Source organism: Nycticebus coucang, chromosome 1, assembly GCF_027406575.1.
Source record: "Nycticebus coucang isolate mNycCou1 chromosome 1, mNycCou1.pri, whole genome shotgun sequence".
Classification (NCBI taxonomy): Eukaryota; Metazoa; Chordata; class Mammalia; order Primates; family Lorisidae; genus Nycticebus; species Nycticebus coucang.
In genome coordinates this window covers 160,535,151-160,560,543 of record NC_069780.1, presented here as the reverse complement: position 1 = coordinate 160,560,543, position 25,393 = coordinate 160,535,151, and the positions used below count along the sequence as shown (strand labels likewise).

Here is a 25,393-nt window from a genome sequence, read left to right as displayed (position 1 = left end):
GCCTAGACTACCATTTCATGAAGCATGTGAATAACTCAGGCTCCACTCCCATTCTATCCTATGGGAACATTATACAACATAGTCGATTTGTTACTGCTATCAGAAGAACTCTAATAATTATAATACCTAAACCTTATTGGGTACATGTGAAGGGAATGCCAAATACTTTGAATAAATTGTCTTATCTAATCCTGATTTTTCTCTGAAAAAACGGAAAACGATATTATCATACACATATTAGAGATGAGTAAACTGACTCTTGGTAAAGCCAAGATGTTGCCAGGCTGGTCTTGAACTCTTAGCCTCAAGTGCTCCTCCCACTTCAGCCTCCCAAAGCACAGGGATTACAGATGTGAGCCACCATTCTGAGACTAGAATTTGAAACTACTCTTCTGTGGCTCATTCACATGGCCCCTAAGTTCTCCCTCTCTGTAAATGAAGCCCAAAGATAGTATCTATGATAGAGGCTGGTGTCAATGTCTGTAGACCTAGGAAAGTATCTATCAATGATTATTAGCCACATGTGATTAGCTAACAGTAGCTCAGATGTCATCAAATGAAATCAATTTCCCAGGGTTCACTTGGCAGCACTGTCTCTTACATTTTGTATCAATGTTAACAAATTGCTTAATCTTTGTACCTGTTACCATACATGGAACCTAGATAGCATCATTCACTTCGCCAGCCAGACGTCTGCTAGGTCTAGCTCATACTGATTTATGAATACACGTTCTGTGAGTCCCCATTGGTAGCTTAAAGTCAGCCTGGGTATTACCTCAGAGAAATTAGCAAATGCTACAAATCATAGCCTTTATAATTTTTCTTCCAGAGAGGCAGGTTAAACATATACCAGCGCACAACTTTCTGTGACTCAAAGAGAGAGATAATGTGAGTAGTCACATTTCTGAAGGTAAACAAATGCACCCTAAAAAACCCTTCTCCAAATACAATCATACCTAAGTTACCTAAGTCTCCAGTGACTCTTCTGACCCCATCATTCAGCATTCAGGAGGACCTGTTAAAACATAATGAATTTATATGTCATGAAAAATAAAATATTGTATTCATTTGTTTGTGTTACAGAAGTAAATATACCCTCTTTAACAGTTTAATGTGTTTGATTGCAAGAAAAATAAACAGATAAATTGTAAAACATCTATACCAACTCTGCAAATGGAAATATAGAGCAAGCCACATATTTAATTTAAAATTTCAACTGCAGTCATGTGCTGTATAACATATTGGTCAACAGAAGACCACATGTATAACAGTGGTCTCATAAGAGTAGAATATATTCTGACAATGTCTTTCCTATCTTTAGATATGTTTAGATACGCAAATATTGAGTGTTACACTGTGTTACAATTGCCTGTTGTACAGCATTGAGTGCAATAACATGTTGTACAGGTTTGTAGCATAGGAACAGTAGGCTATACCACACAGCCTAAGTGTATAGTAGACTGTATCATCTAGGTTTACATGTGTTGTGATGTTCACACAATGATAAAGTTGCCTATTTCTTAGAACATATCCCCATTGTTAAGCCATGAATGACTATACTCACATTTTTAAAAATAAGAAGAAATAAGGCATATTAGTTTTAATAATATATTTTTTAAATATAATAATCAAAAATATGATTTCAACATGTAGTTAGCATAAACATTATTGAGACGTTTGGCATCCTTTTTTATTTAACAAGCCTCAATGTGTGTATATTTTACACTTACTGTACATCTCAATTTAGGTGGTAAATTTTCCTCATAAATAACTTGATCTTTTTTTTATTATGAATTTTTATGTCTTCTTTTCCTACTGGTAGACAATGTAATTCATTATTTCAAATGAAACACTGATGGCGAACTACAAACTCTTCATTTTATACTTTAGAAATGCCATAAATCATGTCCCTTAAGTTACATTCAAGTCACTGTATGATCCATATTTAGATTTTACAAAAATGTAAAGATGAAAAAGTGGATTCACGTATATAACCTGTTCTAAGTATATTTAAATACATGATTAAATAGTTCATTAAAACTAAATAAAATTTAAATTCTTATTTAGTTCCTCAGTGCCACTAGCCACATTTCAAGTACATGCCTAATAGTCACAAGTGACTGGTGGTAACCAAATTTGTCGGCACAGGTCTATATCACATAAGCTGGATGTTGGAAATGAAGACTTACTATATCTGCTACTCCCAAAGATCTGTTTTCCCCTCACACCTTATACATTTTAAAATTCCCATCCTGTATTTTCTACTGGATCCTTGAGAGGAGAGAAATCTCAGAGAAAATAATTATATCAAAAATGTCTGTGAGCTTTTCCTTGCATACTCATAGAAAGGAAATAAATTGACCGAAGGCATTTTTGCATCTGACCAACTTTCAAATGATCACCATCATAAAAAGTAGATAATAACATGAACTCTGAATGCAAGCTGTTCGAATAAATGCCTAGTGGTAATTAGAATGGGTAATTTCAAATACAGTTTTGAATTCACTTCTTCCCTTTTTTTGTGCCAAGTTTTCAGAAAAGCTATATCAGATCAAGTAGACTCAGTTTTGGAATATTTCATTAGTAATTGACTCTGGCATTTAATATGTTAACATCATATTTCTGAGGATGCTTTGACCACGTTCCATTAAAATACTTGATACAAATTAGAAGGTGTGGGTGATTTTAGACAATAGTTCATTTGATTCTGCCAAATTACAAGCCAAATAAGAGCACATTTCCCCTATATGTATTCATAAACTTTTAACATTTTTTTTTATAAAGATAGTGTGGAGTTTTTTCACTGAATTGTCTAGTTTTTGCATTAAATTCACCTGGATACTCTTCATCTCTTATGTAGCTAACTCTCATCATCTAGTAACTTCTCTCTCAATCTTTGGTCTTTTACCTTCAACTCCTCACTAACATTTCTACTACTTCCAGAAGTCCTGCCTGGAGCACCAGTATCCAAAGTAGTTACATCATCTCCTCCCTCTAAACAATTCAGATCCCCAAATCCTGATTTCTGCTAATAGCACAGCCTTCCATCCACAGGCATACCCAGTTGTTTGTGACAAACATATCTCTCTGTAACATCTCCTGTATCTAGTCACTGTGTCTCAATGATGTTAAGAAGGCATGAAGGACAGCACTAAGCAAAATCCACTTTTGTGCAGAACCTTTAGTGACTTTCTGATTAATACGAGTTAAAAATGCTCTTTTATTGTGGTCATACCTTGCCAATCTCACTTTATGCCCCCTTATTCATAATTCTGAACCTCGTTGTTTGCCAGCCTCATCAGAATATTACTGTGTCAATGGAAGAGAGCTATTCTCACATTGTAACTCTGAGCCGCATTTGAGGACCATGACCCAGAGCCACACCCAAGAAGCCTTGAGCAAGTGGGCTCACAGTGGAGGGGTTAGTTTGGTTTTATACATTTTAGGCAGGCAGGAATTACAGGTAAGGTCATAAATCAATATGTGAAAAACATACATTGGTTTGGCCAAAAAAGGTGGGAGATCTGGAAGGGGGAGGCACTTACAGGTGATAGGTGGGTTAAACCTAACAGCCTGGCTGAAAAAGTTAGGCTTTGTCTAAAACACAAGAACTCAGTAAAAAGGAGTGCTTAAGATAAAGGGTCTGCTAATTAGAGACAAAAGTACTGGATAGACCAAGTGGTTTGTTGTGTATGTTGGGACCTGCAGGTAGGTCTTGCATAGCCTTAGGCCTGTTAGTGTGTCAGTCAGGAAGCACATCTCTAACCAGGGGAAGGGGCCTGGTGAGTGTGTCTGACCTGTTTTCTCATGCCCAGCAACTCAGTTTTAGGGACCCTCTTGGCCAAGAGGGAGTTCAGTCAGTCAGCCACTTAGGGGGAGCCATAAGATTTTATTTGTGTTCACAACTGTGACATACTCAGAATTCATGCCCAAACCCAGAACATCCTCACTGAGCTTTAACCCTACAGGCTCACCACAGCCCCCCTCACTTTTCTTTACCCATCGCAATCTTATCTGTCATTTAGTTCTAATTTTAGGTCCCTCCATTCAGTAGCTGTTTTTCCTTTTATCTGACCTTTCTTTTTTTAGGTATGTCCCTTCTTTTCACAGTTTCCAGTGGTTGCATTGCCTAATTCTTGAAGTCAAGAACCATGATCTTGATGCCTTTTGCATCAGTCTCCCCAGGGCTTTGCACAGTGCTAGCAGGAACTAGTAGTTCAACAAACACTTGCTGATTTTAAGTTAAAGAGAATTGAACCAATTGTTTGCTTTGCCTGGAGTTGGTTATAACATGTTGATAAAAATATAATACCTAATCTTCATCTCTTCTCATGTGTTTATGGACTGTTTTATAGCCATGGAATAAGTCAGTGTATCATGGGCCTAATTGTATAATTTGGAGGCCTCCACTGCTAGGCAGACTACAGATTTCAAACTCTTGCCAGCTGGATTATACTGGTTTTCAACTGGCTCTTTCTTAAGAAAAGGATTGAGAGAAGGCAAAATCCCTCAGGCCATTGAGGGTGGAAATGGTGTGAGTTCCATTATGTAAGAATAGAAGCCCATTTTTTCCCTCCTGCTGAAAATTTTGCCATGAGACTATAGCTAAAGAATGCGTTAATATCATAAGAAATTTGGAGAGGGATTTTCCCTAGGAAAATACTGCAAGCTTAAGAAAACCAATAGAGTGCCTGCCTGCGTGTACTTAGATTTATGAGTAGGGTCTCTTAAGACAGCACTTTGGTTAGACTCCTGTAACTCTAGGTTAATGAATGAACGTGATGAGCTACCTGGACATAAATGGCTTGGGGAAGGGGAAAAAAAGACTTTCTCTTCCTCACATCTGGCATGGCACTGATACATTGGTGTCCAACTTTTTTTTTCTTTTTTCTCTCTTCTGCACGTAGGAAGAGTTGTCTTGAGTCACACATTAAATACACAAACACTAATGAAAGCTAATTAGCACAAAATTTAAAAAGGTCCATGCATACTTTTCATGCTATCTGACACCATAGATAAGCAAAAAAGAGTCCTCACAAAATTAGTATGTGGCCCATGGGCCACAGGTTGGGCATCCCTGTGAGTAATCATTCATCACATTAAAGTTCCAAACTTTGTGTGTCAGCACCCTGTTCTTCAGATGTTTTATTTCATTTAGAACTAGATAAAGAAGGATCCTCTCAACTAGAAGCTGCAGTATGGTGCTCTGCAAGGCTGGTGTGGGCAGCTTACAGTCAGAACAAACGGAATGTGTTGGCCTGGCTCCTGTGATAGCCCTAAAGAGAGCTCTCCAGGGGCGTGCAGAAGGGCTACCTTTGGAGTCATTCCCATTGAGCCAACATAACGTAATTAGCTTGTACTGAATCCCACCACATTTCTTTGTCCTCCTCCTGGCTCCCAATCCTAGAGTGTTAGTGAACAGGGCTTATCTCCTATTTGGGAGAGTAACAGTTTTAAACACCTCCTTTTCTGCGATGGGAGTGCGCTAACAGATTTCTATTTCATTATGCTTTGGACATTCTGGTTTGTTTGATTTTCAATATAAAACATGTTCTATGGCAGTGGTTCTCAATCTTTCTAATGCCACGGCCCTTTAATACAGTTCTGTGGGTCGCAACAGGGTTGAGAACCGCTGTTCTATGGAGATATATTTGGCTTATAAAGGAATTATAATAATGCAGTCCCTTATCTGGGAGAAGTGAAGTTCATTTACCAGCCAGAAGCTTTCCAAAGTTTGGGGACTGAAGTAGGGGTCATCTGCTATTCATCTGAATCAAAAGTCACTTGTTTTTGGCATCTGCCAGGTCTCTTTGAGATGTTTGAGGAGGTGATTTCCAAATCAGAGAAAGTACCCTTTTGAGAAATGCAAACTCGCTGAATCCTTCCTCCATTGGGAAGCAAAAAAGCCTGCCTGGGAACAGGGGATTCACTGTTACTGCATGATATCAGGACAGAAACTTCTAGTAGAGCCTGCTCTCTCCTCCGACACACGAAGTGTCATGGGGGATAACTAGTAAAAAACATTATGTATGACTTCCAGTTCCTAATGCTTTCTGCATTTCAAAAAAATCAAATTAAAAGAAAACATCTATTTATAAACTGGGTGGCATTTTCAACCTATATTCGCTTTTAGCCTTTTTTTTTTTTTTTTTTTTTTTTATTTTGGCTGGGTCTAGGTTTGAACCCGCCACCTCCGGCATATGGGACCGGCGCCCTACTCCTTGAGCCACAGGCACCGCCCCGCTTTTAGCCTTTTAATGTATTTCTGCTAGAGGCCTCCAATGTGATCACACAGCCAGTTCACTTGGGGAGAAAGGACATAGGACAGCATTTCTCAACCTATGGGTTGCGGCCCACAGAAACTGTATTAATGGGCTGTAGCATTAGGAAGGTTGAGAACCACTGACACAGGAAGACATGCTCAGTAGTTCACATGCACCAGGATGATCCAAGGCCACCATCCCAGAGCCTTCCAGGTTAGGAATTAAACATGATGTTGTAATAACCACGACACCCATTTGTTTGATATCTCACGGTTGAGAAAGTGTGTTCGTCTGCACTTTTGCACTTGATCCTATCCAGGACTGTATGAGGCAATGTACAAGGTGGGGGTTCTTTATGAATGTGGGTGTACACAGGAGTAATCAGACTCAGGAGGATATTCAGTTCACGCAGAGATTTGTTTTCTTAGGCATTTTTTAAGAACACAAAATTACGTGGAACAACAGCAACAAAAACAATGGATCGTTCCCTGTCTCCGAGTCGAAGTATGGAGCATCAGACTTTGTTTTTTTTTTTTTTTTTTATTAAATCATAACTGTATACAATGATATGATTATGGGGCATCATACACTGACTTCATAAACCATTTGATACATTTTTATCACAGTGGTTAGCATAGCCTTTCCGGCGTTATCTCAGTTACTGTGCCAAAACATTTACATTCTACATTTACCAAGTTTCGCAAATACCCCTGTAAGATGCACCACAGGTGTGATCCCACCGGGAGGGGAACATCAGACTTTTTAATCCCTCTTAGGAATTACACAGCCATTGCCAGAGGACCTGCCTCTAGGCCCCTGAAAAACATTCCTGCCCATCGTTACAGCCTTGCTAGGGATACCAAATAGGGCTATTTCTTTATTGTCAAGTTTGCACAGTAATCAAAACGACGCCAATATAGGCTCTGGTGAAGTTTCTAGTGCAAGGATCAGGGATGCCTGAGTGACTTGTAAATAGTGCAGTTCTGTGGAAATGTTGCAACCAAGTTCTAAAGTCATTGGCAATAGTCGTTAAATACATCAACTTCTCTACAGAAGTCAGTGTTCTGAGTTCATTTTTAGCCAGCCCAAACTTGCCTCTAGAGATTCTGGACATGAACACTCTGGTATGTTTTTTTCCAGAAAAGCTTATTTGCTTCCTCCAGCTAAAGGTGTGTGCTGACTGGGGTGTGTTATGCACTCCCTCCTTTGCTAGACTGGACACCGAGGCACAGTTTTCCTTTGCTTCTCACCTTCTTTCTGTTTCTCTTCTAATTAGACCTCATTAGGATGGCTCATTAGCACAGAGTTTTGTGTGTTAATCGATCTCTTGTGTTCACTGGGAAACAGATGTAAGAAATGTCACTGTGAACAGTGAACTGTTCCATTTTTCCTTTTATAGCCTGTCCAGTGCAAGGCCCCGTGCTCGGTGACACTGCTGACAAGTTTTTCTATTTCCAGATCAAATTAAAGTGAACCACATTGTCCCTGTTATTGAAGCTGTGCCTGGGGATCACTGGCTATGAGGTGGTCCTGTGGCTGTGCACCACAATGTGAAAATCTCTAGCATTCACATTATTTCCTGAGACAAACAGCCACAAGAAGTCGAGTGTTTTATAACCTGCTGTTTGTGTTTATGAAAAGTATGACAATATGAAACTCTAGGGCAATGAAAGACTTCTGAGGATTCCTTCTTGAACTGACATGTCAGCTCATTCATGGTTTTCTGCAGTATTTAAACAGTATTTCATGATAATGGTCTGCTTTTAATTAACTGGCTTTACCTCTTTGTGATTGCAGGTCCTTCAGGTATGGATCTCTGGCAGCTGCTGCTGACCTTGGCACTGGCAGGCTCAAGTGATGCTTTTTCTAGGAGTGAGGGTGAGTTCTGCTTTCCCGTTTCCACCTCCCACGTTTTGAAACAACATTGCACTTTATTTGTTATATCCAAGTTCTTTGGATGATTTAATCAAAAGATACAAGTTTTTCACTTATTTATTTATATTGTTAGGGAATCGTTGAGGGTACAAAGAGCCAGATTACACGGCTTGCATTTTCTGGGTAAAATGCCATTAATAATAGTGTCCTGGCCCCAAGAGGTGTGTCACAGGTGTCACCATGGCCCCCCTTCCCTCTCTCTGATCCACCATTTCTCTTCTCCCCACAGTGTACTAGCATAAATTGTCCTCATATCAAAATTGAATACATTGGGTTCTTGCTTCTCCATTCTTGTGATGCTTTAACAAGAAGAATGTATTTCAAGTCCATCCAAATTAATACAAAAAAAATGTAAAATCATCATCCTTTTTAGTGGCTGAATACTATTTTATGGTATACATATACCACAGCTTATTAATCCACATCTGGGTTGGTGGGCTTTTAGGTTGTTTCCACAATATGGCAATTGTAAATTGAGCTGCAATAAACAGTCTAGTGCAAATGTCCTTATGATAAAATGATTTTTTTTCTTCTGGGTAGACGCCCAGTAATGGGGATTGCAGGATCAAATGGGAGATCTGGTTTGAGTTCTTTGAGGATTCTCCATACTTCCTTCCAAAAGAGTTCTATTAGTTTGTAGTCCCACCAGCAGTGTAAAAGTGTTCTCTTCTCTCCACAACCATGCCAGCATCTACAACTTTGAGTCTTTGTGATTTGGGCCAGTCTCACTGGGGTAAGGTGATATCTCAGGGTGATTGATCTGCATTTTTCTGGTAATTAGAGAGGATGAGCATTTTTTCATATGTTCGTTAGCCATTCATCTGTCTTCTTTAGAGAAGATTCTAGTCATCTCACTTGCCCATTGATATAAGGGATTATTGGCTCTTTTTTTGTTGCTTAATTTAGTTCTCTGTAGATTCTGGTTATCAAGCTTTTATTCGATTCATAATATGCAAATACCTTTTCCCATTCTGATGGTTGTCTGTTTCCTTTGGTCGTTGTCTTCTTAGCAGTACAGAAGCTATTCAGTTTAATTAAGTCCCATTTGTCTATTTTTGTTGAAAAGATGCAAGTTTTAAGTGGCAACAAATAAATAGAAAAGCAGAACTTGTCTTAGCTTTAAAATCATAAACCAGGAGGGTTTGTCTGTGAATCTTTAGGAGGAATACAGTAGTCAGCTTTGGCATCTGATGTTTTCATATCAAAAATTAATGCTACAAATCATGCTGAGGACATTCGTGTTGAAGACAAGCCAGGTCTTTGGTCCCCAGGCTGTGGGAGAGATAATGAAATTGCACTGAAGGGTTATTACCCTACTGTTCACTCAGCTCATCTCCGACTAAGGATATCATAGCCTATTTTCAGAGCTCAGAATTCAGTCTTGTTGATCCTATTCTCTGAGAGAGGAAATTGCAGGTTGCAAATGAATTTCACCTCTCACTCGCTGAGTGATTACCATCACCTAGTTTGAAGAAAAGAGAGCTTGGAATGGTTGAATGATGTACCCGGGAACTGGGAGAGGGGACTGTTTAAAAGATCTTCTTGAGCATTTTTTCATATGTCTGTAGGCCATGCGCCTCTCTTCTTCAGAGAAGTTTCTCTTCAAGTCCCTTGCCCAGCCTGCGATGAGATCACTTGTTCTTTTCTTGCTTATACATTTGAGTTCTCTGTGGATTTTGGTTTTTAAACCTTTGTCGGACACATAATCTGAAAATGTCTTCTTCCATTCTGAGGGCTGTCTGCTTGCTTTATTTACTGTGTTCTTGGCTGTGCAGAAGCTTTTTAGTTTGATCAGGTCCCAGTAGTGTATTTTTGAAGCTGCTTCAATTGCCCGGGGGGTCCTCCTCATAAAATACTCGCCCAGACTGATTACTTCAAGGGTTTTCCCTGCACTCTCTTCTAGCATGTTTATAATTTCATGTCTAAAGTTTAAATCGTTAATCCAGTGAGAGTCTATCTTAGTTAATGGTGAAAGATGTGGGTTCAGTTTCAGTCTTCTACAGGTTGCCAGCCAGTTCACCCAGCACCATTTGTGATATGAAAAAATGCTCATCATCTTTAATCATCAGAGAAATGCAAATCAAAACTACCTTGAGATACCACCTAACTCCAGTAAGATTAGCCCAATATCACAATATTCCAAGACCAGAGATGTTGGCGTGGATGTGGACAAAAGGGAACACTTCTACACTGCTGGTAGGAATGCAAATTAATACATTCCTTTTGGAAAGATGTTTGGAGAACACTCAGAGATCTAAAAATAGATCTGCCATTCAATCCTATAACTCCTCTACTAGGTATATACCCAGAAGACCAAAAATCACATTATAACAAAGATATTTGTATCAGAATGTTTATTGCAGCCCAATTCATAATTGCTAGGTCATGGAAAAAGCCCAAGTGCTCATCGATCCACGAATGGATTAATACATTGTGGTATATGTACACCATGGAATATTATGCAGCCTTAAAGAAAGATGGAGATTTTACCTCTTTCATGTTTACATGGATGGAGCTGGAACGTATTCTTCTTAGTAAAGTATCTCAAGAATGGAAGAAAAAGTATCCAATGTACTCAACCCTACTATGAAACTAATTTATGGCTTTCATATGAAAGCTATAACCGGTTAAAACCTAAGAATACGGGGAAGGGGGTAAGGGAGGGGAGGGAGGGGGGAGGATGGGCAGAGGGAGGGTGATTTGTGGGATTACACCTGTGGTGCATCTTACAAGGGTACATGTGAAACTTAGTAAATGTAGAATATAATTGTCTTAACACAGTAACTAAGAAAATGCCAGGAAGGCTATGTTAACCAGTGTGATGAAAATGTGTCGAACTGTTTATAAAACCAGTGTATGGTGCCCCATGATTGCATTAATGTACACAGCTATGATTTAATATTAATAAAAAATAAAATAAAATAAGAAATTAGAAATAGTGTAAATGTTCAATAAAATATTATAAAACCCCCCCAAAAAAATAAATAAAAGATCTTCTTGAGTACTTGGTATTTTCCCTTGTCTGGGCTTCAACAGAAGAGAGAAACAACATCCGTCTTTCGTGTTATGACACTGAATTCAGTTGCTGCTTTAAGAGTGGCTGACTCCCCTTCTCACCACACAACTCATGTTGGAAAACATAGTTTAACAGCTGACTTAGCGCCTTAAGATGTCCTCCCTGACCTTCTAGCCAAAAATAAATGTGTAGTAGTGAAGTGGCGAGGGTGACCACAGTAACTCAGAGAAAGAGAAGGGTGAAATATGTTATTTTACTTCTTAAAGCAAATTAAAAATATTTATAGAAAATAAGTCATAATTTTTTAAAATATATTTGGGTCTCTCTGGTGTTATAATGTCAACATTATGCAAGTCAAATATAAAAAGAATTGCAGGCTCCGTTTCAGCAGCTTTTCCCATGGCTGGTTTTAGACCCTGGTTCTGAGCCAAATAATTGCAGCTGAGAGCCTGTGCTATTCCAGAGTCATGGTAATTTAACCTCTTCTTTCTTCATTAAGGTGACTTTTACCCCGCTGGGCAAGACTTTAGAAACTTAAGAATTCTGTGAAACGAAATGTATGATAGGCATAGGAAACATTTAAAGAAAATTAAAAGTGCATCCTCGCCTGAGAGATTAGCTCTCAAATTATATTTGAGACCCAGAGAACCTATAACTGCATCTATTTCAGCTGCTTCAGTGTTTCAGTAAACCTGTGACTTCATAAGGAGAGTGGAGAAAAAAGCATCATTAGGTGGTTTTAATGTTGGCTTTATGTTTTACTTTTTAGGAGTTGATTATTTGATTTTTTTGGTGTGCTTGCTGGGACAGAGCTGAACATAAGGAAATGCAATGGTTTCTGGTAAACACAAACCACATATCCTACCAGTACTCACACAAAAGAAGTAATTTAGTAAAGGAAAAACATTTTTTTTCTCCGCCATTATTTTTTCTTACTGAGCAAACTAAAATTCCTTTTTTCTTTGGAATATGTGGATACTCCAGAATACTTCCTTAAAATGGCCTAGAGACTAGGGGTGGAGTCTGACGTTTATATCAGAAGGTATAGGTGAGCATGTTTGAGCACGTGTGCGGCCCCTGTGTGGTATGTTTGCTTGTTCAGCCAAAGTTAGCACATGATAGGACGTGGGTCCATCTCAGATAACATTTATGGGCCATATGTTTCTTTTTCCGCTAGGTCTATATCATAGCCAAATTTTTATTTTTATTTTCTTTCCTACTATATAAGGCAGGCTAAAAATATAGGTGAAGAATTTTTAATACCACTGTGGTTTTATAAGCCATTTACTTGAATTGAGTTTGATTAGTAAAAAATGTTTATATAGTGAGAGAGAGAGAGCACACCAAGCAGTGTAGGTCTCATAAAAGCCTCACTTGGAGAAAAGTCGCCCAAGAACTGGTAGAAGCTCCGTATGCCCAGAGGAAGTTGGCATTTGTACAGGGTTTTTCTTGCTTGGGCAAATGAGCAATTAGAAATATACCGGCCCTGAGAGGATTTTTTTTATTAAATCTAATTGCCCTGTGGGAAATTTAACAAGAACTAAATATTGCACAGTGCCATCATTTGTGTTAGCTGAAGTGTTGTAATAGATGTTCTCTGTCTCTCATCCTTAATCTGAGGCTCTGAATCTGCTCCTCAAAGCAGGTTACATGGTATCAGAGAGAATTTCTTGCCAAAATCAGGAATGATTGACAGTTTCTCATTTTCAGATGGCTTCACTTGGTTGATCTATCAACTGGGTGCATCACATTTCTGTTACTGGAATGATATTGCTAATGAGAAATGGGCATAAACATCGATCCACGAATGGATTAATAAATTGTGGTATATGTACACCATGGAATATTATGCAGCCTTAAAGAAAGATGGAGACTTTACCTCTTTCATGTTTACATGGATGGAGCTGAAACATAGTCTTCTTAGTAAAGTATCTCAAGAATGGAAGAAAAAGTATCCAATGTACTCAGCCCTACTATGAAACTAATTTATGGCTTTTATATGAAAGCTATAACCCAGTTACAACCTAAGAATATGGGGAGGGGGAAGAGGGAGGGGAGAGAGGGGAGAAGATGGGCAGAGGGAGGGAGATTGGTGGGATTACGCCTGTGGTGCATCTTACAAGGGTACATGTGAAACTTAGTAAATGTAGAATATAATTGTCTTAACACAATAACTAAGAAAATGCCAGGAAGGCTATGTTAACCCGTGTGATGAAAATATGTCAAATGGTCTATAAAACCAGTTTATGGTTCCCCATGATCGCATTAATGTACACAGCTATTATTTAATTAAAAAAAAAAAAAGAAAGAGAAATGGGCATAAAGAACTGATGGATATAAGTCATTCTTCCAAGGAGTTCCTGTTATGAATTAGGTCATTTATCTCTATTTAAATGAGCTCATACCTGAGCATCTCCTGCTACCCTAGCAATCTAAGGTGGAAGTAGTCCAGCTCCTGCCCCAAAGAAGCTCAGTTTAGTTTATCTGGAACACGAAGAATTTCTAGAAACTAATAAAAGACTGTACAGCTTAAAGATCCAGATTGTGTGATGAATACCGATAGTCAAGATGCTCTAAAAAAGAATAGATCAAAGTGGACTAGAATCATTAATTCAAAAAATTCAATGTACAGAGTTTTCATAAGATCTTCCTATTTTCAAAGCTTGAACTTAGGGCTATGAGGAATACAATGATTCTTCCCTCAAGAAATTTATCTTGAGCGAAGAGACTGGGTACGTACACACACCAAGAATTACAAGCCAGGCAGTGTATGTTAACTATTTGTCTTAGTGAATTAAAGAGAGCTGCAGGAAGGAAGTTGGCTTTATTTCAATCAGTACTAGAATGCTGGGTTAAGATTTTAAAAGGCTGTGAAGAACAGGAGGGCATGACTGGAACAACCCACGTGATAAAGCAACATACACGGACGTGCACAGCTGTGAGGGGCCCGTGGAACATAGTCCATTTGGTTACTGAGTTTATACTGTGGACAGAGCCCTGTGCTGGGAAATGAATGGCTTTATTTTATTTTATTTTTTCTTTTTATATTTTTTTTTATTAAATCATAGCTGTGTACATTGATATGATCATGGGGCATCATTCACTAGCTTCCCAGACCGTTTGACACACTTTCATCACACTGGTTAACATAGCCTTCCTGGCATTCTCTCAGTTACTGTACCAAGACGCTTACATTCCACATTTACCAAGTTTCACATATACCCTTGTAAGATGCACCGCTGGTGTAATCCCACCAATCCCCTTCCCTCTACCCACCTCCCCCTCTCTCCCCTCCCTTTCCCCCTTCTCCCTATTCTTAGGTTGTAAATGGGTTATAGCTTTCATGTGAAAACCCTAAATTAGTTTCATAGTAGGGCTGAGTACATTGGATACTTTTTCTTCCATTCTTGAGATACTTTACCAAGAAGAATATGTTCCAGCTCCATCCATGGTAAACATGAAAGAGGTTTTATGTGTTTAACATTCAGCAAATATTTTTTGAACATGTTATTGAATGCATAGGATTAATTTGGCCAGAATGTGTGGTGCATGGGAACTATCTCTACGTAACAATTATTCCCCTTGGAAGTAAATTTAGGTCAGTTGATTGGAGTAAAATTATAGAAGGCATAGAGATGGCCAAGACTTCGTGGAAAAGATAAGACTTTCTGGGCCTTAAAGAATAGACAGTATTTAGAAAGGAAGAAAAGAGAGAGGGGGTGTAATCTATGCTATATCCAGCAAGTAACAGTAGAACAGTATTTGTGTATCTGTGTGTGTAATATTTATAGATAGTATATAAAATATTTATGTATATTTAATTATATACATGTCCTATGTGTGTATAGTACATGTATACACACATACACAGGCTTGCAGGCAAACACATAACTGGCATTTTATCACTCTAAAGATAAATTCTGAATATTCTGTACCACTCAAGGTAAGAAACTTCTGTTGGGAATGAGATGCCATTTCCTAAGTGAACCAGAATCCCCCCAAAATGTTTTCTCTATACGTTTGAGTGTTTTTCATAAGCCTGTGCAAACTGACACAACACTTATTTAAAAGAAAAGACCCTTCTGTTCTCATTACTAACAGATAGGAAATAATGGCACAATGGAAGGAACATTTTAATTTTTTAAAGAAATCCTATTCCCTTATGGTGGAAGTTCCACAAGGCCCTGACAGCTTGCCAAGTCATATTGGATACATTTCAAACAAGTTTTAGAGCCATTGTTGCAGTTGGTGAATAGGGAAGGGTGTGCCTTTTTTGGTGTGTTCAAGAATGAACAATTCAGGGCCTTCCATTTACACAGGAAGTGAGGGGGGGAAAGCCACAGAGCTTTAGATTGGGGCTGTCTCTACCATCATCCAAAGACAAGGAGAAATCTCTGGTCTGTTCTAGTGCTATGGCCTGAGTCCACATACATCGGCAATCCTGTGTCAGCTCATTCTCTTGTTTTTGCTAACAGACTTTGACACTGGAGTGCGGCAAGTCATAGCAGGCCAGGTTAATCTAGATGGTTCCAATGGAAGATGTGAGCATAGACCTTTGCAGAAATTGACACAGTCTTTCAGCAAGTTTTTATCAAGCCCCTTTATGGATTCAAGAAGGAATTTTAGATTTATATCTCTGCCTTTAAGAAGCTCATGGTCATTAGAAGAGAAGTATATCATAATTTGTGATCCTGATAGGTTATTAAAGTGTTTTAAGGTAAGATTATAACTTTGGAAATAATACTGTAATAGCATAAAAGTGAATTTGAGAGGGATGAGAAAGGGGATGATAGTAGGTCAGGAGAGAGATAATGCGATTGTGATGGGGGTGATGAAAAATAGATGGATCAAAGAGAGAGAGAGATTGCAGAGATGGAATCAACAGTACTTGGAGTATAATTAACTGTGGCTTTTTGGCTTTGGGAACTGTCAGTGCCTTCTTGCTCCATCCATTTCTAAGTCTCCACATTTTTAGTTAATGTTACCAACATCAGCAATGACTCACTTCCAATGCGGGGCAGTCCTGGAACACAGCTCAGCCTATTAGTGATAAAGTGGTACTTGCACAGAACAGCTCTGTGGGGGAGGAGACACACCGAGGCTGGGTGACAGCAGTGTCTAAACTGCCCTACTTTTATACTTCCCCACACCCCTCCTGCCTGTGCCGAGCCTGGGCCCCACAGCTGTCTGGTCAGCTCTGTGGTACAGCAGTGGTAAGGCTTAGGCTGCTGTGCGGTCAGGGTCCATATCAGGGACAAAGTCCTCAACCCCTCCCCCAGCAGTAGTCTCTAGAGGTTATGACTGTATCCTGAGAACTTGACAAAGGTCCCATATATTTTATCATTGCCAGAGTATGTTCTCACCTCATGAAATGCAGTAAAATATATGCAGGATGAGTTGGAAGCTATGAAGCTGTAAAACTGTGTGCTGGGCAGAATCTGGGAGGTTGTTTAGGCTTCCAAAGCAGCTGAGTGAATCAGCCCTACAGAGAAGCTGGCAGTGTGAATGATTAGGTTTGCCCTCAGCTAATTAGTAAATTGAAGGACTGGGACCACCCAAGAATAGTCAGAACCTTGAATGTTAAACTCACATGTATCAGTGACGGACAGCATGTTTGGTCTTCCACCTTAGATCCCAACCCTTACAGGGCAAGAATGGGTCCTGGTTGGTAGAATGTCTCCATGCCACTTTGGTTGTCAGTAACCTGAACTGGGTCTCCTGTTATGGGGTACACAGGAATGAGGGTGATGAGATGTATTTGGTGTGTGATGCTGGCAAAGAGCACATGTTCACGGACACACCCTGGTTTTCTTCTTCTGGCTAAAGGTTAACCCAAGCTCAACTGTGCAGGAGTCCATGTCGACATGGACCTGCCCAGCCAGCCTGAGATCATTCTCCATACAAGGGGCCCGGGTGCCTTGGCCACATAACTCCCTTTCCCGAGGAACATCCTCTCAGAAAACAACTGCAATTGGTGGTTTTTTCCTTACAGTGCATTGAAGTCAATGGGTTATTTTCCTAGAGCTGGTTCAATTTAAACCTTCACTTTAAACTGTATATGAAAAGGGAATTTCAGGCATTTCAGAGCCTTAACAAAGACACATTTCGAGGTCTAGCCTCAGCTTCTTGCAGTGTCTTGTGCCCACTGCTATGCACCTGCCTTGTTACCCACATTATCCTTCCTGGCTGATGCACTGTGGTCTCGTTTTAGCTTTTCTAGAAAACTCACACGGCCATTTAAATAATGCTGTCAACAGTGTCATATTCAAATCCAAAGCAAAGCTTCCTCATCATCTGGAGTTAGCAGCATAAAATTGGTAATGATGTGTAACATAAACAAACTTTGAAATCTGAAGCGACTGATCATACAAAGAGAGTATTTTCTTGGTGCCCTGTCTGGTGACTGCTGGACAGACCAGGAGGCCCTGGGAATTGGAACATTTCTGCAGCCTCAGCTGCAAATCAGTTTTCTCTGGACTCCAGTTCACAAGATGAATCCACGATATTTCTCAGATACATCGGGAATCTCCTTCTCTGTTTACATAACAACTGACCTTAAATTAACAGTGTCTGTATTACATTTCTTTGGCAAGATTGCAAGTATTAGAACATGGTGATCATGCCCCGATCACAGGGGAAATGTTTTAAGATGTTCTTATGAAAGCTCTCACTGAGAGGCAGGACAAAGGGTATAGATAGGTGGAGGGGTGTGCAGGTGTGGGTATGTGTGTGTATAGTGGGGTGGCATTTCTTGTGTACCCCTCATTTAAATGAAGTTACAATGACATCTGTGTTTTGTGTGCGTGACAAGTTTGTACTGTGCTTGAAATAAATGCAATTTATTTGGTTTCAAATGACTGACAAAATGGCCATTGCATACCCTGTGTAATGAAGTGTTATGGATTTAAAACTCACTAGACCTTGAAAGAAGGGTGCTTTGCTTATTCCTGATCCCAATTCTGTAGCATGCTGATGAGGATGTCCCTGTGTTGGTGAGATGAACAAATGAATCCACATCTAAGTCCTGAACTTGGTATTCCCCACTCCTCTCTGACAATTGCCACTGATGCTGTCTGTCTCCAGTCATGAATAGGGCAGGGGTTGAATTAGTATCCACTTATAGTGGGATGAGGTTGAAAATAGTTGCCCAACCATAGAAGCTAGGATTTGTGGGCTTTCCCTGGGGACAGAATGATTTCATTTTCCTACTTCTATACCCCATTTTCCTACTTCTATACCCCCCTACTTCTATGCCACGAGGACCTCTGCCCTCAACACTGATGCCTGGGACTCTAATGCCCTTCCTAAGTCTTGCCAACCTTTTTCCCATGACTGAACTCTGTACCCCACACACCAGCCACTGGCCAACATTCTGCATTAAACAAACTGGTCACCCAGTACCATCCCCCTACCTTCCTGTTTAAATCTCAAATATTGATAGACATAATGAAGAATGTAGATCCTAAATCCAAATTTTCTTTGCCCTTTTGGACATTGAACTTTAGATTACAAAAAAACCCTGATTAGGGATCCTATGAATAGCCGAATCCATTCTCTAAACCTCATCCCTTAAATATATATTTTTTCCTTCATCTCAAGAGTTCATCTATGAGAGTTCATCTTGAAGTACAAAACTCTCAATGTTAAACATCAATGTTAGATTGATAAAATCCTTTTCTTAATCTCTGAATATTTTTTTAAAAATGGTATTTTATATGTCCTTTAATATTTTAGCAAAACCTTATAAACTTATGAAAGGAGAAATAATAATTAAATTCATAGTAGCCATTTGCTATGTGTAAGAGTTAATAGATTCACCTTAGTGGAGACTTAATTGATGATATTTGCTGCACTATTTTGGGGAGCCTTGGCTTCCCTAAAAATGAGAGATCGTTTTTTAGGAAAGGATCATATTGTAGCTGCCTAAAATTTAAGACATATCATTCTTTCTTCTCTTCCTGCCATTAACACACTGCTTCTTTGGTCGAAGCAAGAAGGGCCATACTTTTCATAACAGTAGCTAATGGGGAGAGGATGTGTTGTCAACGAGCAGAGGAATAGGGTAACACAGGAAAGATAGCCAGTTGAAGAGCCCTAACCAGTGTCGAGGCCCAGTTGGGCCAGATCAGCTTGCTAGAAGTAGAATGAGTGAAGTACCCGAGGTGCCATGCTCAGACCACCCTGGCTGAGCTGACACAGTGGTGTAACCGTGGGGTCTGACCTTCCTTAGCCAGCCCAGCACCATGCATTGTGGATGTTTGTTGTGAGCTTCACAAGCACGGCAGACTAGCCTTTCTCCACCTACGCGGCTCGTACTAAGTCCGAAAGGTTTCCAGGAATGGTCTTATTGAAGAATAGAAGGTAGATCACCTTCTGCACATTCCCTGGCTGTATTTGCTTGTCAAATTAATGTGTATACTATAGCCATTGTGGGTGTGAAGGCCAAAAGCATAACTACTCTTCAAAATGACCTGGCCGTCTTGTCTTTTCAATAGATGTTTGCCAAAAGCCTGTATTCTCTGGTCTAGAAACTTACTTTAAGAGAAAAAAATAGAAGAATAGTAAAGAGAAAAATGGAAGACATTTAACCCTTTAATTAACATGAGATATATTTAGAACGAAACTAACTCCTGTTGGGTTTTGGAGGGTGATTTCTCCAACACGTTGGTTGGAAGTAGGTTGCTATTAACCCAATGTCAAAACCCTTGCATGTTGGGAAAGGTCCCTGTTGCCTGAAAACAGAGGGTAAAGGTGAAAGACTAAAATTTCAGGCTGGAGCGAGGAGACCACGGCACTGAGTCCCATGGCTGGCACTCAGTAAATACCATAAATGACTGATTGATTTCTGCAGGTGGTTGATAGCGCAGTTTGATTTGCCTAAGGTTATGCATCAAGTCCCTCTGGTGCTGTGACCCTACCCTCTGCTATTACTTCCTTAGGACAGCAGCAATCAGCCAAAGGCTTATACTATCCAAGGGTGAAGGGAGCCAAGCAGGAGCTCCCTGGGAGCAGGGACTGGTCCTCAGAGAACCTGCGGAGATCTTAAGGAGAAGGAACAGTAAGAGGCACCAGTCACATCTCATTCCTGTTTCCTTCTTCTCTGCTGTGGCCAGGAGAGTCAGTTTAGGTTGGGGACTTCAGAGCAGTCATCTTGGAGTTTGTCAGACTGCTTTTGAAATCCCATTTATGAGCTGTGTGATTGTTCTTACATTGAGTTCCCCAGAAGTCAGATGCTGAGACAATTACTGAAAAATGTTGCAGGGAGAAACTGATGGGAGAGTAGCGAAATGAAACACGAAAAGTAAAAAAAAAAAAAAAGATGCAGTATCAAGTGTTATCCTAGGGTGGGGCAGTGGAGGTGGGTGTGGGCTTAGTCCCCTCTGGAAGCAGCGTGTGAGTTATCCATATCATCCTCAGCTGGTGGTCAAGGCCTGACCCCAGGAGGATGTAATTTCCTGGACACCGTCAGCTCTCCAAGAACTGGTAAAGCTGATTCCAGCAGCCTGAGGGCAGCTGGCACACAGCCAGAGGTGCTTGGTGTCGGGAATGAACGCTCATGGGAAGCCTGCATGCACAGAAGTGGTAAAGGGATCTCTGTGAGCAAAGCACCAACAGCATCTGCTCTGATGACTTTGCTAGTTTTTAATAATCTTTGAGCTTCAGTTTCCTCATCTGCTAAGTGGGAAGAAAGACTTTTAAAAGTCTTCAATGGGGTAATACAAGTAAAGCACAAAATACAAGTAATACAAGTTGAGCACAAAAATATGCAATAACTGGTAATTGTTGTTTTTTTTTTTTATTGTTGGGGATTCATTGAGGGTACAATAAGCCAGGTTACACTGATTATAACTGGTAATTGTTATTGGCCTCAAGTTGAGTTACTGCAAACTCCGCAGCCTAAACATACAAATTAAATAGACATGTAGAATTTGATTTATAACAATATGTGCCTAAAAGAAGAAGTTTGTTTGCACTAGCAAGTTTTGGAAGCTAATTTTAGTAATGCCCACAGAAAACTGTCTTGAAGACATTTCTAGTGTTTAAAATGTTGTCAACAATAGAACTAAGACATGGTAGTGTAAACTTTTATAAAATGAGATACTTGTCTATATTTATAATTCTAACAATGAATGGTTAGAGGATGGATCTGATGCAGCCTTACTGCTCTCGTTCGTGTGCTTCTGTTAATAATCACACTACATCTGATACTATAGCATGTGGGTCTGGGTGAGTTGATGCTGATGCTAGAAATGATACTGAGCAGGAGATAAAAGGCAAACACTTCCCAAAAGACAAAAGAGATAAAAATTCAACTAGCACTCCTAGTGTGGCAGACACAAGGCCAAGAGTGAGGTGAACTTCTGGGGTTAGTCACCAGGGGAATTAGGAGTATGGAGAGACAGAATTAAAACTCATTGCAATAATAGCAACATTTTAGTTAAAATTCTATGTTCCTATTACTGTAGATCCCTTTTTAAGTATTTATATCATGTTACCTCAGTTCATCTGCAAAGCAGCACTGGGGGGAAGAGTCCGTTATTACCCTGTTTTAAATCAGGACACCAAGAGTAATTAAGTAACTAATCTCCATAGCTAGTGAGTGTCAGAAGTGTGGGCTGTCTGACCCCAGAGTGCACACCATGGTACTGTGCATCAGAACAAGTGTGTACCAGAACTAAGTTGAGTGAGCAGGCAAAAGGTGGGGCTAGGGAGGTAGGTCAGGGTGTTCCTCATGTACCTTACACACCACATGAAGGAGCAAGCTTGGACTGTGGACAATCAGAAGTTCATTATTGGACTAATAACGTGAAAATGGACACAGACACTTCCCAAAAGATAAAGGTCAGGCGAACTTGGATTTTAATATCTAGGATCTCTAGATTAAACTTTTGCCCAGAAATAATAGGGTTATAACAGATGCCAATTAAAATAGATTTGGTTGCTTTAAAACAGAACTTTTACTGAAATGGCAAGTCCAAAGATTCTCACAATCGCTATTTACTTCTATAAGAACTGAAAATTGATTTCTGGAAGTTGCATTTGGCTTCCTTCATCAGCCTAGCTAAAGAATTATATTATGTCAAAAAGATAGGAGGTGGATTCTAGGAACTATAAATCCTTTGAGATCCAGATTGATATAAGTTAATATACTACTTAGACTCTCAATGTTAGACCTCGTTAGTTTATATTTATTATGAATATTAGATAATATTACAGTAATTATTAACATATTAATTATAATAATTGATCTTATAAAAAATATGTTGTTTAAGTGAAACTTAAAGAGGTGTGTCTAATTTTGTCAAAGCACATGGGGAGCTCTTTCTGAGGCTAACTCAGTAGCCAAAGTTCCATTTAGATAGCATGGTAAAATAGTAACCAGAGATCAAATGTAGCTTTTGAGAATCAAATATATGTAAGGATGAATTTTAGCTCTATCAGTTTCAACCCTTCAACTCTGAGAAAATTATTTCATTTCTCAGCATTCCCATCTCCATCTTTTAAAAAAAAAAGACAAATAAAAATTGTATGTATTTATGGATTACAGTATGATTTTTTTTCTTTCTTTCTTTCTTTTTTTATTGTTGGGGATTCATTGAGGGTACAATAAGCCAGATTACACTGATTGCATTTGTTAGGTAAAGTCCCTCTTGCAATCATGTCTTGCCCCAGAATGTTCAAATCAAGCTGATTACCATATCCATCCTCTAAATATACTTCAATTTCTTTTTTGTGATGAGAACACTTAAAATCTACTCTCAGTTAATCTGTTATGAGATTAAGAAAAATAAATTAATTAAAAAATGAAATTTTATAGCACTTTTCAAATATAGCATTATTATTAAGTGTACTACACAATACATCTGAAGAATTTATTCTTCCTGTCTAACTGAAATCTTGTATACTTTGGCCAACATCTCTCTATTTCTTCCTCTCCCCAGCTCCTGGTAATTCTATTGTACTCCCTGCTTTTATGATTCTGACCTTCGTACATCCCACAACACATAATATCATGCAGTATCATCTTTCTGTGTCTTACTTATTTCACTTAACATAATATCCCCCATTTCATCCACATCACAAATGCCAGGCCAAATAGTATTTCACTGTATGCATACCACATTTTCTTTATCCCATTCATCCTTCCTCAGAAAGCCATCCATGTGAACTAAATGGGTAGCAGGTAAAGTTGCTGGCAGTAAAATGTTTTCAGTAAAAGCTAGTCTACTCTTTTCTACTTTCTCATCAGGAGGTTTAGAACAAGGGTAATTAGGTTGCTGTGCCGAGAAAATACTTTATGCCAATTACCATTATTCCAAAATAGAATGAGTTTTTAGTCAAGCAGGGCTAGGATTAAGATTTGGATGTGCAGAGCTGACCTGCCAGGGCCCTCTGATGGCCCATCCTTGCCCAAACATATAGTAATTGTTTTAATTTTACACAGTGGGTTTCCATGTGAGATTTCATTTGAACAAATAATTCAGCAAAGTTTTAAAAAGACAAAAGCTGGTAGACAAGATGACCCCTAAGTTTCTGGTCTTCTTTCTGCTCTATGTATTCCCCTGTTCTTAGAATTGATATTCACTGAGATATACAAATTGCTGCTGGAGATTGGGTTATTAAAAAGGTTCAATGTCTTCCTCTACTACACTGAGTCAGGGAATTGTTTTGTAAGTAACAGAGAGATAAGCATTTGTGGTAAGCAAAGGAGTTTCTGGCAACCTCTTTGTAGTTCCCTACGTGATTGCACTACCGTCCCTTCTTCCTTACTCCCTCACACTCATGGATGGTTTTCTCAAACGCAAAAGATGGAATTAACTTATTTATGCTTTGACTCTTGGGTTTCTTTTAGACAACTGGTATTTTAATCCACTTAGTCCTCTGTAAATGAACTTATACATTTTCTTTTTTTTTGTAATTAAATCATAGCTGTGTACATTAGTATGATCATGGGCCACCATACACTTGGTTCATAGACCGTTTGACACATTTTCATCACACTAGTTAACATAGCTTTCCTGGCATTTTCTTAGTTATTTTGCTAAGACCTTTATATTCCACATTTACTAGGATTCACATATACCCTTGTAAGATGCACCGCAGCTGAACTTATACATTTTCTAATAGAACTCAGTGAATTCATTTTCCCTAAAATGTATGGCAGTGCCCATGTGTTAGCTACACACTCAGGTGCCTTTTCTAAAGAAACGGGGTTGGCGATGAAGCATTCATCCTGGGTCAGCAATTAGGAATCAAACCGGGAATGCGCTATTTCCGTGTTTTTTGGTTAGTTTGTATGTTTTTGAGGAAGATGACTCAGTCCAAGAAGTGGTTTTATATAGTATACTAATTTCTTATAGGATACACATAATCAGAAAAGTATTTTTGAACAGGAACTCAGAGAACATATGGTTATAGTAATTTCCACAGATAGCAGGGCTAGATGAGTGTTTCTCATCCTTGACACCTATTGACATTTTAGGCCGGACAACTGTTCTGTGGGGGGGAGGTCTCTGTGCATTTGGCAGGCTCAGCAGCGTTTGCAACCTGCAGGTACCTACGAGGTACCAGTAGCTCCCTCCTTAGTTGTAACAACCAAAAATGACATCATTGTGTCTCTGGGTGTCAAAATCTTCTCCGTTTGAGAATCACTGGTCACCATCTGGTGCTTCTCTGTTGAACTGAGAGTCTCCAGGATTATTTGAGGATCAAAATAGATAAAACAGGGTGGCACCTGTGGCTCAGCAAGTAGGGCGCCGGCCCCATATGCCGAGGGTGGCGGGTTCAAACCCAGCCCCGGTCAAACTGCAACAACAACAAAAAAAAAATAGCCGGGTGTTGTGGCGGCCGCCTGTAGTCCCAGCTACTAGGGAGGCTGAGGCAAGAGAACCGCGGAAGCCCAGGAGTTAGAGGTTGCTGTGAGCTGTGTGACGCCACGGCACTCTACCCGAGGGCGGTACAGTGAGACTCTGTCTCTACAAAAAAAAAAAAATTGATAAAACATGTTTAAGTACCTTTAAAAAACAATATTTATACATACAGTTAAAACATAGCTCTTATTTTTTCAGTACTTTATTTTTTCATTCATTCATCAAACATGTTTTACAGCAGGTACTGGAAACCCATAAATAAATGAACTTTGAAGGGTACAAAGGTTTGCCAAGTAATCAAAGAGGTT

The 25,393-nt window shown here is 39.3% G+C and overlaps 1 protein-coding gene across 12 annotated transcripts in view; it reads left to right on the top strand.

The window, feature by feature from the left end:
* Nucleotides 1-25,393, top strand: part of GHR (growth hormone receptor) — a 302,031-nt gene that overhangs the window by 115,819 nt on the left and 160,819 nt on the right. For 11 of the 12 annotated variants that reach the window (XM_053591481.1, XM_053591537.1, XM_053591489.1 and 8 more), the window contains one exon: nucleotides 8,061-8,141. In XM_053591481.1, coding sequence (XP_053447456.1) covers nucleotides 8,061-8,141 — 81 coding nt within the window. Of the gene's footprint in view, nucleotides 1-7,368; nucleotides 7,388-8,060; nucleotides 8,142-25,393 lie in introns of those variants that run through there. The other variant, XM_053591529.1, reaches the window with a different exon arrangement.